Source organism: Phaethon lepturus, unplaced genomic scaffold, assembly GCF_000687285.1.
Source record: "Phaethon lepturus isolate BGI_N335 unplaced genomic scaffold, ASM68728v1 scaffold11608, whole genome shotgun sequence".
NCBI classification, from domain to species: Eukaryota; Metazoa; Chordata; class Aves; order Phaethontiformes; family Phaethontidae; genus Phaethon; species Phaethon lepturus.
In genome coordinates this window covers 6885-18125 of record NW_010558317.1, presented here as the reverse complement: position 1 = coordinate 18125, position 11241 = coordinate 6885, and the positions used below count along the sequence as shown (strand labels likewise).

Sequence of the window (11241 nt, the reverse complement as noted above, 5' to 3'; positions counted from 1 at the left end):
CATTCCTGCAGTAAACCTCAATTGTTCAGTTGCACCCTATTTTATTTGGAGCTAATGTAAAACACAAGTTACTTCACAGTTTCCCATTCTCAGACCAGGTGTTAACATGACTTGAAGAAAGACATCAATTTGATTTCTTTATCACAGTGATATAAACCTTTCAGAGCACACATCTACGTGTTTTCCAAACTTCATATTATATGAACTGACCTTTCTCTACATTGTTTTTGTTTTCTTCTGTAGTTGACTGCTTAGATCCAACGTGCTCCAACCATGGAGTCTGTGTGAACGGAGAATGTCTCTGCAGCCTGGGCTGGGGTGGAATAAACTGTGAGCTTCCCAGAGCCCAGTGTCCAGACCAGTGTAGTGGGCACGGTACCTACCTGTCTGATACAGGTCTTTGTAGCTGTGATCCCAGCTGGATGGGTCCTGACTGCTCCGTTGGTAAGAAAAAGATTTTTTTCCTGATTTTGCAATGACATTCCTATTTTGTTCAATTGTGAATACCTATGGCAAGTTTGAAATGCAAATAATTCAGAAAATTGTCTTTGGAGCATGTTTGGTCCTGTTTAGTTATGTTGGGAAGAAGTGTGTATAAATCTTAGATATTACTTTTTGTGACATTCTTAATTTGGGACTGTCAGCTGGGGAGCGAGGGGGATGCAGGGTGGGAGTTGGTATTTAGTTCTAATCCTGACCCTCGTCTGGACTGAATAAGTTACTTAAGTGCTTCACATCTGTTTCCCCACTGTAAATGAAAACTTCCATAACTTATAAATATAATATTTGAGGAATGGAAAACACTACAATTAAGTACATTTTTGGGGTTTGCTTTACTGCATGTCAAAATACTACTCATTTATGAAAAACATCACAAAATAGAATCTCCTTTCAAATAAAGGGTATTTTTCCCTTTTCAGTTGTACATGGAATGTTTAAAAAAATAATTTTAGAGCAAGAGACACTAAAAAGCAGGCACAAAAGTGTAGGCTAAAATATTTCATCCTCTCCAAAGCTACGGTTGTAACACTTGATTATTCTAACAGAAGGAGCTAAAGAGAAAAAAAAAAACAGTTTTGATAGGACAGCAAATGTTCCATTTGTGGGGAAAAAATACAAGGAATTTTGCATTTCTATTGTAAGCTGAACCTTGAGACAGAGCAGGCCATAAGCAATTCTCAAAATAATATTTACAGTTTTCACACTTACTCAGTTATTTCTGAAGATTAATGACTTTGAATACCCCACCAGTAAGATGAATATCAAGATGTGTTTTTTCTACTTCATGCATCAGCAGCCAGAAAAATTCATGAATGAGCGTTTCACTGTCAATTTCTTTGATGGTGCATGAGGGAAAAGATCCCTCTGCTTTCCTACAACTTCAGCTGGCAGAGAGCGGTAGAAGAATTTTTGGAGTGAGACACCGGATAACTGACCATGTTAGTAATAGGATTGCAAAATCTCTCCCTTGAAAGTGCCTTTTACCCGTCACTCCTAGAGTCTAAGTGACCCTGAATTGTCACCATTCTCTGCTGAATGAGTTTTAGGTGAGTTTCAGTTTCATTTTTAGCAAATCAATGCCTGTATCAAAATCACCGGAGGTCCAGGTTGGAGTAAAACCGAGCTATGTGCTCCCCTTCTTCACTGCTGACAGGTGTTGAGGAAGCTACCTCTGAAACTTGTTTGTACCTGAATAGAGGACTAGACAGTGGCTCTAGAGCAGTCTGTCCAGCATCCATTAGCAGATTTATTTTTTTTTAAACACTTTTTAATATAATTTGGTTTGTTTTTACGCAAAAGTTAAATGCTGATTTTGATTAAAATATGAACAGGCCAGCTTTTGACAGCATGTAGTTTTCAGCAAAAGTATACCTGTTCTACTCGCTTTTCCCTTCATAGCTAGGTTGCTGCTCCTGCCTCGTTGCTGCTGACATAAGCTAGCTATAATCTTTATTCTTTTCTTCTCCTAGAAGTGTGCTCTGTAGACTGTGGCACTCACGGGGTGTGCATTGGCGGAGCATGTCGCTGTGAAGAAGGGTGGACAGGAGTGGCGTGCGACCAGCGTGTGTGTCATCCCCGTTGCACGGAGCACGGAACTTGTAAAGATGGGAAATGTGAATGCAGAGAGGGCTGGAATGGGGAGCACTGCACCATTGGTAGGCAAACGACAGGCACCGAAACAGGCACATATTGCTTTCTTTTCATAAATCGTAGAAACATAGTTACTGTTGTGTATTGTAATAGGCTGTTCCTTTAAGGACCCTAGTGCTTTCAGGTATTATCTCTGACTCAAAACGTGTTGGGTGAAATGCAGATGAGCTCCCAGAATCATTTAAGATCAGTAACAAACTGATTTGTAGAGGAAAAAAACAACAACAAATTCCACAGCAAATGAACATTAGTAAGTAAAGATGTAACAAATGGTCCATCACAGTATCATCTGAGCCAAGGTTTTCAAACTTAACTAAACATTCCTTTGTGTGAATGGCATCTTTTTTAATTTCCTGGTCTGATGCATCAGTGCTCTCCTGCTATTATACATCGCATCTGAAACACATCACCGCCATCACCACACAGAGCAGGGGTCAAGTTGCGGAGGAATAAGCGCTCCTGGTGTTCCAGAAATAGCTCCCTAGCATCCTCCTGTGTTGTGCTGTGACAGCGGGCATGGTGTTTGCACATAGACAATCCCAGCATGGGAGGGCCCCGCCGGTGCTGCAGCATGCTGCCGTACCCTTTCCTAATAGCGTGCTGCTCAGTACAGCATTGGCACCACGCAGAGTGCCGTGACTAACACGATTGCATCTCAGCTGTGATGTGTCAGCCTGGGAAGTTCAAAAAGGTTATGCTTACACAAAGCAATGATGTTCTATCCTCTCAATTACCGTGCTCAAAAATTTGTGCGGAAGAGGAATGAATTGTTCCTAAATGAAGTTCGTTATTTTGTCTCTACATGCAGTCAAGCAGTGAATTTGGTTTATTTTGTAAAGTTACTGAAAACAAAGGAAAAAATTGATATTTTCCCTATGCTGTAATCAAAAATGGCAAATTCTGACTAGTCACATCTCTTCTGAGGAGTCTGAGAAAAATTATATGTAACAAGAGTATCCAGCTGCTGAGACAACGTGAGATTCAGGCAAGAGTATTTTTCTCCAAAGAATTTTGGGAGGACTGTGAGGTATACGTTAAAAGTAACCTAGTGAGTTCAAATCCAAGGTTATATTGTTTTAATTATCTTAAAATGGTAAGTTTAACAAGGAAAAGGAGTAGGTCAGTTGAGATTTTCATAGCAATCAGGGACCCTAATGGGACAGTCCTATTACAAGTGAATTGTTATTTCTTTACTTAAAAGTATGGTGAGATTCTTGCATCCCTCAAGTTGTTTTTCTTTTTCATTCCCCTCTGATTTCTCCTTAGATATGCAAACCATTTCTGATACACACATAAGCTGGAAACTAAAAGTATACTTTTATTGGAGAGAAGATTAAAAAAAAAAAGCCTATTTTTGGGGACTATTCTTTGATGTTGTGGTGCTGCATGCTTCTGCCACACTATGCTAATATGATTTAAATCAAAGCTTTTATGACTGAACACTTTGTCACCGGCACAGATGCAGAGTGTTTCTTCACAATTGCTTTCTGACCTCCGTCGTTGTCAACATATCTCTGCTAGAGTAATCCAGGCATTTTGTTTTCATATTAAGCACTTCCCAGATCTTTACAAAATGCCTAGTGTATTTTTTTTGCATTAAATTGTGTAATAATTGCTTATTTTAAAAGTTGCTGCTTTTTGCAAATTTTGTTTTACTTTATCATCTTTTATTAATATGCCTATGTTTAGAGATAGTATATTTAAAGTCTTCATTACTGTGCACACAAAAAGAGGCCTTGTACTGATATCTTAAAAGAATTCTGAAAATTACAAGCTGAACTAGTGAACTCTGAAGTGAGATCTTTAGTCTAATTTTCAGAGCTGTGGAATAAATCTATTCCATATTATTAATGTATATAAACAATTCTTCTTTTCAGGGAAAAGGTGATACTGCTGAAGGGATTAAAATATGCATAAGCTTTTTTGTTTGGTATGTATTAGAAAGATTTACTTGAAACTTGCTGTGGGTCTGTCTGCAGCAAAGATGAGACTAGAGCAAAAAAATAAAGTTTGCCCTTGTAGTTATTGCATATTTAAATTTTTACAGTCACAAGTTGTCTCTTGTGTGTAGATAGATATATATTCCTGTGACAGGCCTGTATTAGTAAGAATTTTCATTTGTTCATATCATGAGGCTTGGTTGTGAGGCCATTTACAAAAGCACAAAGAATGATGCCAGAAATGGAATTAAGTTCAGAGGGACAGCTCAGCTTGGTCCCACTGGTTCGAGTTACATGGGACTGAAAAAGAGAGAGAGTTTGGAGGATAAGGATGGTAAAACTAGCTTTTGTCAGTGTTTGTACAAAAAATGCCACAAGGTACCACTGGAAAATTTGTCCTTAGAGTGGGTGGATACTTTGGAACAAGGATGCGTTGCTCAAGATGTTTTAAATGTTAGTGTGAAGAACTGAAGCGTACTTACATTTTACAGAAACTCATTTTGTTTTAGAGTACTCCCTTTATGGTTTAGCTTTCAGCTGAAAGGTTGACAGACCATTTAATGTCAGAATTAACCACTGAGGATTGTCCACCTAAAAAGATAACATCAGGAACGCAAATTTGAGGTACTCAAACCTTGATTTTTAATGTTTGTTTTAATGATTTTATTTTATTTTTTGAATCCAAAGCCATTGTTTTAGTCCTGTTCGGCAGATACCTGGAAAACTGCACAGTCTGTCCTAAGGCAAAGCCAGGCCAGACCAGAGTTAAACAGCATATGAGCAGAGGTTGAATGTCTACCTTCCCTGTACATAGTTTGAATTTTTGAATACCCATATTAGGTCTCCAGGAGCAATGAAGGGCCAGACTTACCTCACAAGACGTTTGAGAATTTCTCCATATGGACTTCAAGCAGAAAAATGTGAATTTTGTAGGAGACTTTATTTACTCTGAATTTGCATTTATTGCTATACTTAGTCTGAAATCTCTTGAGGTCAGTAGAAAAACTTGCTTTGATTCCAGTGGTATTAGGCCAAGCCCACTTAGAACAAATTGATCTGATTTGTTCTAAAAAAAAACAACACCACTGGTTTCTATATACAAAACAAAATACATTTTTCTTTTCTTTGTGTTCCTTTACCAGTTTCATGTGCTGTATTCACGTGGCAGTGGAAAAGAAAATCATTATAGCAACCTGCCGGTATCCAAGTTCATTCCGGATATTTCATTCCATTCAATATCAAATCAGGCCTTTCTAGATAGTTGACAGAATGCACACTCTTTGGCATGTCCATGCTGAATATCTAAGCTCAAAAATTTAACAAAAAATGCCGTTTCTCTCTGCATTACCTGCATTTTAAGAAAAGCACTCTGGAAAGTCTCCCAGAATGCCATCATTTGCTCAGTGTTAACAAGCTGTTTGTGCAAAGCAACTTTTACCTATGTGCAGCAACAGAATTACGTACAAAAATCAGTGAATGCAAATTCCAAGATACACAGGCTTTGATAAATCTATGTCTAAAGAATGTAAAAATGAAAGGAGTGGTGACTGGCCTTGCTCAAATGTTGTGCGTAGCAGAGCAGAACTCTTACACCAGGTACTACATTCCACTTTGCTACTTCAGGTAAAAAGAAAAATGGCTTACTGAAGTGATGATAAAGAAAATGAATTTTTTCCCAGTGCAAAAATAGACCTGTCAGGATATGTTTATTAAGTGATTAGTATTCATTGATTGCAATTATGGAGGAAGTTATAACTAAATAATAGAGGGTAATCTAGATGAGGAAAAAAATATTGGAAAACTAATAACAAAGCAAAAGACTAAGATATAGTAGTAGCTAAATCTTGAACCAATTTCATGCCAGAGTTTTAAGATGGAGGATTTAGCTTTTCTTTGAATCATCTGAGTGTTGTTAAAGCATGCCTTTGTAAAACAGATCTGTTACTTTCACTGAAAATATTATTTGGACTTATAAAACTGTTGGTTTTAAACTGTTGTAGAAGGTGTTCGCCATGTAAACTCTCAGGATAGTATACTAAGGACAGTGTGATACCTACAGAGATCTTAAGAAACAGTCAAAAATACCATTTTAAAAGTGTAATTCTATCTGTAATTCATATCCGTGGAGCATGAAATATGACTGTTATTAAGTCACTGGTAAAAATCTCACTGTAAGACCAGTGAAACCAGGATTTAATCCTAAATATTTACGGCTAAAATTTAAAAATCTGCAAACGTATCTTGTAAGGCGAGCTCTCACCAGAAGAAAATATATGAGGTTGTCTCTGGGGCCGCCTGTCATATTCCCAAAGCCTTGCTTTTATCTGCTCACGTCCTACATTAGATGTAGGTTAAGCACGCCTGCTTTCAGACAGAAAGTGGCAAAAGATTGTAGTCAAGGTTATTTGATAATATGGATACTCTGCTGTAGATTACGATCAAGACATTTCTTATCTTTTCTGTTCCTTTTTTTAATTTTTTGATGCAAATGTGCTATAACCCCTTTGACAGCCATAAAAGCTGAACCTCCACCTATCTGCCTGCTAGGCAGAACACAAACAGGGGTGATGTTTGCAACTCTGCAGACTCGGCTTAGAATCATTTAGGTTGGAAAAGACCTTCAAGATCATCGAGTCAAACCATAGACGTATCATTCCTTCCTGGCCTTGGTGCCGCTTTTTTGAATCTAGAGGTGGGGATCTGCCACTGTGTTTCCAACACTGAGTCCTTGGTCTCTGTGCTGAACATATCAAATGGTAGGACACGCTCCTTAGTAAACAAGGAGTTTGGAAATCTGTATTAGCCCTATACCTGATCTTCTATGTTTTCAGGGCCTTGAATAATGAAGAAAGATTTGAAAGAACCAGGATCCTGTCACCTACATGGCAGGAAACAGCCTAAAATTTTCAGATACATAGAAATGTGCGGGAAGAAGAGAGGAGACTCTGTGTCCGGGGTGATTAAGATGACAAGTTCAAGTTACAGTACGGGAGGTTTGGGTTAAGTGTTAGGAAAAACCTTGTAACAGTAAATGAAAAATGGAGGTAGGTTGTCTAAGCAAGTTGTGGAATCCTCATCAAAGGAGCTTTTATCAACAATTTAGACAATGTCAGTCAGGAACAGCAGAGAGGTAATTCACCCTGCCACGGGGCAGAAAGCTGACTAGAAAATCATTGAACTATACGAGCTCTCTTCCAGTCTAATTTTAAATGGGCTTAAAAGGAAGCATTCCTTCTAAGCACCTTATTTTGTAATGGCCTATGTTAAGACTTGTACTGTCACCCTCTTTAAGAATCTAATTCTACTTCGAAGTAGAATTGATCATTTATGCAGCCAAGGAGACTGATCTCTCTGTTCTGTATTTGCGGAACAATGGGTTGCCAACGTATATATTGAGCCACTCTGAAATATCCAAATAAAGAGCAAATATTACACCCAATATATAAATACTTCAAATGCTCTTCATGTGAAGTACCAAGACTCGCCCAGCTGAACAGTAAGTGGATAGTATTCCGCCGCTGTTTTTACTAAAAAAAAGTTTACTAAATATCCTTTTTCCCCAGACTGTTTTGGGATAACTGTGCCCTTTCCAGCTTTTAGACGTGTTTATATTTTTTGTAGACTGGACACGTATAAAGTGTAAAGATTTAGATTTTTACTTTATCATGAAGTCAATAATCAATGGAAACATTAATAATGCAACATTGTGTTATCTTTGGATACAGCAGGATATTTTTGTCCCACGATAATGCTCTTTGTGTCAAAGATTTTTTTTCTTCTACTACTGATTTTTCTTGTTGTAATTACAACAGTAATGATTCAAAGATGAGGCAATTTTCAGGAGAGATGGAAAGTGTGTGGGAGGAGACAGTGGAAAGCCATCGTATCTGACAAAGAGCAATTTAGAAGGAGCTAGATACATTAGACTCCTCCAATGCACTTCTAACTTAAAATTAACCTGTAACAGTTTATAACCTATCAAGGCATAAAAAACCCTCTAACGACGATGATAGAAATTTAGATTGCATGCTCTGTAGAGGGAGGAACACATTTTTTCATTTTATTTGAAAAATGCATGGAATATTTCGGTCATGACCGCTTTTCATTACTGATGATATAGCAATAGATTGGTAATATATACGATGACGTGACCAAGAATGTTAGAGACTTTGGCTGTTTCTGTATCTGCTGGTTCGGGTTCATCACCTGTATAGTACAGTTATCCTATTGTCTTTACACATGGTGGCAGGTTTCTTGATAAGCACATCTTGAGGTACATGGTGTCAAGCTTTCATCTGGAGTGTGATAGGGTGGTTTCCCCTCCGTGTGTCTCTTCAGCAAAACGGAAGAGTAGTAGATACCTCATGCAGTAATTGCGAGATTCTCAACGATTTCTGTCATTCTCTGCACATGATTTAGGTTTTCATTTCTGTCATGCAAGCATAGAGAGACTCATAAGGTAGAAGTTTTCCTTATAAAGTGACATTTTGGTCATCACGTATGTTATATCGTTTTGTATTTTATAACCAAAGCCAAGGAAATGTGTTAGTCAATTAGACAAGTGGTCATCTAGTCCACATCGTCGTGCTTCAGTAAAGATGCAAGTTCTCGATAGAAAGCTCTTACTGGAAAGATGATGCTTTTTATTTTTTCCAGCTACATTTCCTATTGGGGTGCTTTGTTGGTTCTGTAAATGTGTCATCTTTTATTTCACCTCCAAAACCTCTGAATAAAATCTCTTGGCTGTGGAGTCCCCAGGCTACGTGTTGTGTAAATAGCTCTTCTTTTGGATTTTTGTTTCTGATTCGTAACTTCGTAAATTCCTATCCCAATAACTATAATATACTTTGCTGCTTTTGTCCATCAGGGATGAGTGAATTTTCTAAACAATTTCTGTAGCACTAAGGACTCCAGAACTACCATATGCATACTCTTAGTTTGTCATAGCTGAGCAAGGTAGGTAATTATATATGTTTGGAAGGAAATGCTCTATGTAGAGATTAGTGTACGGTGAGAGTGGTTTGACTTTCGCGGAGTTTAGAAACAGAATTCTTTTTCCAGAATTTACATGGGGCAGCTGGGGGTCTTTTTTGGCTAAAAGGCAAGCTTATTCATGAGGGAGAACTTTCCTGTTTGCATTCTTTCCCGAGGGCTTCCCATAAATGACTGAAATATGTCACAGTGCGGTGTCAGAATACTTGAGTGACTTTTTCCTTTCTCTGTATATAGGATATTTGAAGAACATGACCTTATTTCTTCCCTTTCTAGCACAAAAAATTTAATGAGTGTGTTTGCAGCAAAGCTTCCTGCATTTTCTCTGGTACTTCAAAGATGCACCCAGCAGATACTGGTGAATAGTTTCCCAAACTAAAATCACATTTCTTTTTTTCTCCTTTTGGAGGGGCTTCTACATGAGTTATATTGATTTTCTGGCCAATTCTTGAACACTTAAAAGACCACAAAAAGAGGGGAGGGCAGTCAATCAGGCAGCTGATCTAAGTTTTGAAAGGGCAAAGCTCATTTTGCTGCTCATAGGAGTATTCACAGCATCAGGCAATCTTCTCCTCTTCCACCGATAATGTTTTCTGTGTTATTTTGTACCCTGTGGTGTCAAGCACAGCTTCAGCAAGTGAGTGAATTACATGGTGTTGCTGGATACAAAACAGCAAAGACACGAGAATGCTTGTGGGAGGTGACATAGATTGTATAGAGATAAAAAGGTAGTACCAGATCTTGAGAAATGCATATGTATATACATATATATAATATTTATACTTACTAAGAAACAATACAAAAGATAACGGTATCTGCCCATCTTTTTAAGACTTGCTCTTAGTGTTCTTCTCAAAGATATCTTTTCCTTAATCACTTGCATTCTTGCTTGTACGTTCTCAAGGTATAATTCTTGGGTCTTCAATATCAGTTTCACACAATCTTTCATGCTTGAAGATGCAAATAAAGCCAAACGTGTTTTGCCTGACTGCTGCACACTCTATGAAATAACAATTCGGACACAAGGATTTGCAGCTTCTTGTCAATTTTGTCTCCCATTTCCTGCGTAGTATCAACGGTAGGATGCGTTAGAAGTTAGAGGCTTGGCTTCCTAAGGTGTTTGATGCTTTTAAAATTCTGTACTTAATATTTTTTTGGTTTAATGTTGTATTAAAAATATTAGTGTCAAAACCAAAAAGATAAAAAATTGTCTCTAGCATCTCTGAATTGCCAGTCCAGGATTTTGCAGTGGGATCTAGTTAGGGACAAAAAGGAAACTATGGAAAGCTCTCTCTTTAAGCTAGCACTTCTCTCTTATGCAGTAACTACTCACTGAGGATGAAATACACACTGATGTCAAATACCGATACAACCTTTTTTCACTAAAAGCCCTTCGTAAGATAATTTTTTAAAAGATGTTAAGGACTGAATGTGGGGACTTGTTCAAGGTACCAGTTATGAGGTATCGTGAGCCATTCTTACTGAACACAGCTTTTACAAAATTTATGTTATTTCATTCTTTTCTCTTGTTCTTTCTTTCCACCCCTATTTTGACCTGCTTATGAAATATGCTTATTAGGATAACCTAGTCTTCTAGAGATTATTGCTGTAGGTAGCCTCAGTCTATTTCACTTTAAATACAGTTTTTGTATACATATAAAAAGAAGAAAAATTTTTTGTCCAACAGATATCATCAGTTATAATATAATGTATCTCATTTGCTCAAAGAAATTACAAACACCATTTATGTAGCTGAAACGTAAGTAGTAAATCCAAACCTGAGCATTCTTGAAGGTATTCAGGTCTGAGGTTATGGTCCATCTTCATCTCTGTGCAGGTGGTTGGAATAATATTGGATTCATTATTAGCTGATTTATAGCTGCCATGAAAATGGTAACTAAGTGTTCAGATTTCTACAGTTTCCAGCTCGTACTTCTGTAGTGTTCTCAGTGATACGGTACTGATTGACATCTAACTGTCCATCTCGTTCTGTCAGTTCTATTCAAAACACATCCACGCTGGGACAGAGACAAAGCAATACTGGTGTCTCGGTAATCTGGCAGCAGCTCACAGTCAGAGCACCGAGAGCCGAAGGACGTTCGGTAACAGGATTAGAGCAGAAGGGATTCATAGTCTGCCTGTCTCCTTGAAGATTTTC

General features: G+C 37.8%; 1 protein-coding gene across 1 annotated transcript in view; it reads left to right on the top strand.

Annotated features, from left to right (window-relative positions):
• LOC104625410 (teneurin-2-like) overlaps nucleotides 1-2257 on the top strand; it is a 51448-nt gene extending 49191 nt beyond the window's left edge. Inside the window, exons 9-10 of the mRNA XM_010293028.1 lie at nucleotides 244-444; nucleotides 1971-2257. Of these exons, the coding sequence (XP_010291330.1) occupies nucleotides 244-444; nucleotides 1971-2257 (488 nt within the window). The remainder of the gene's footprint in view (nucleotides 1-243; nucleotides 445-1970) is intronic.
• Nucleotides 2258-11241: the final 8984 nt, after the last annotated feature.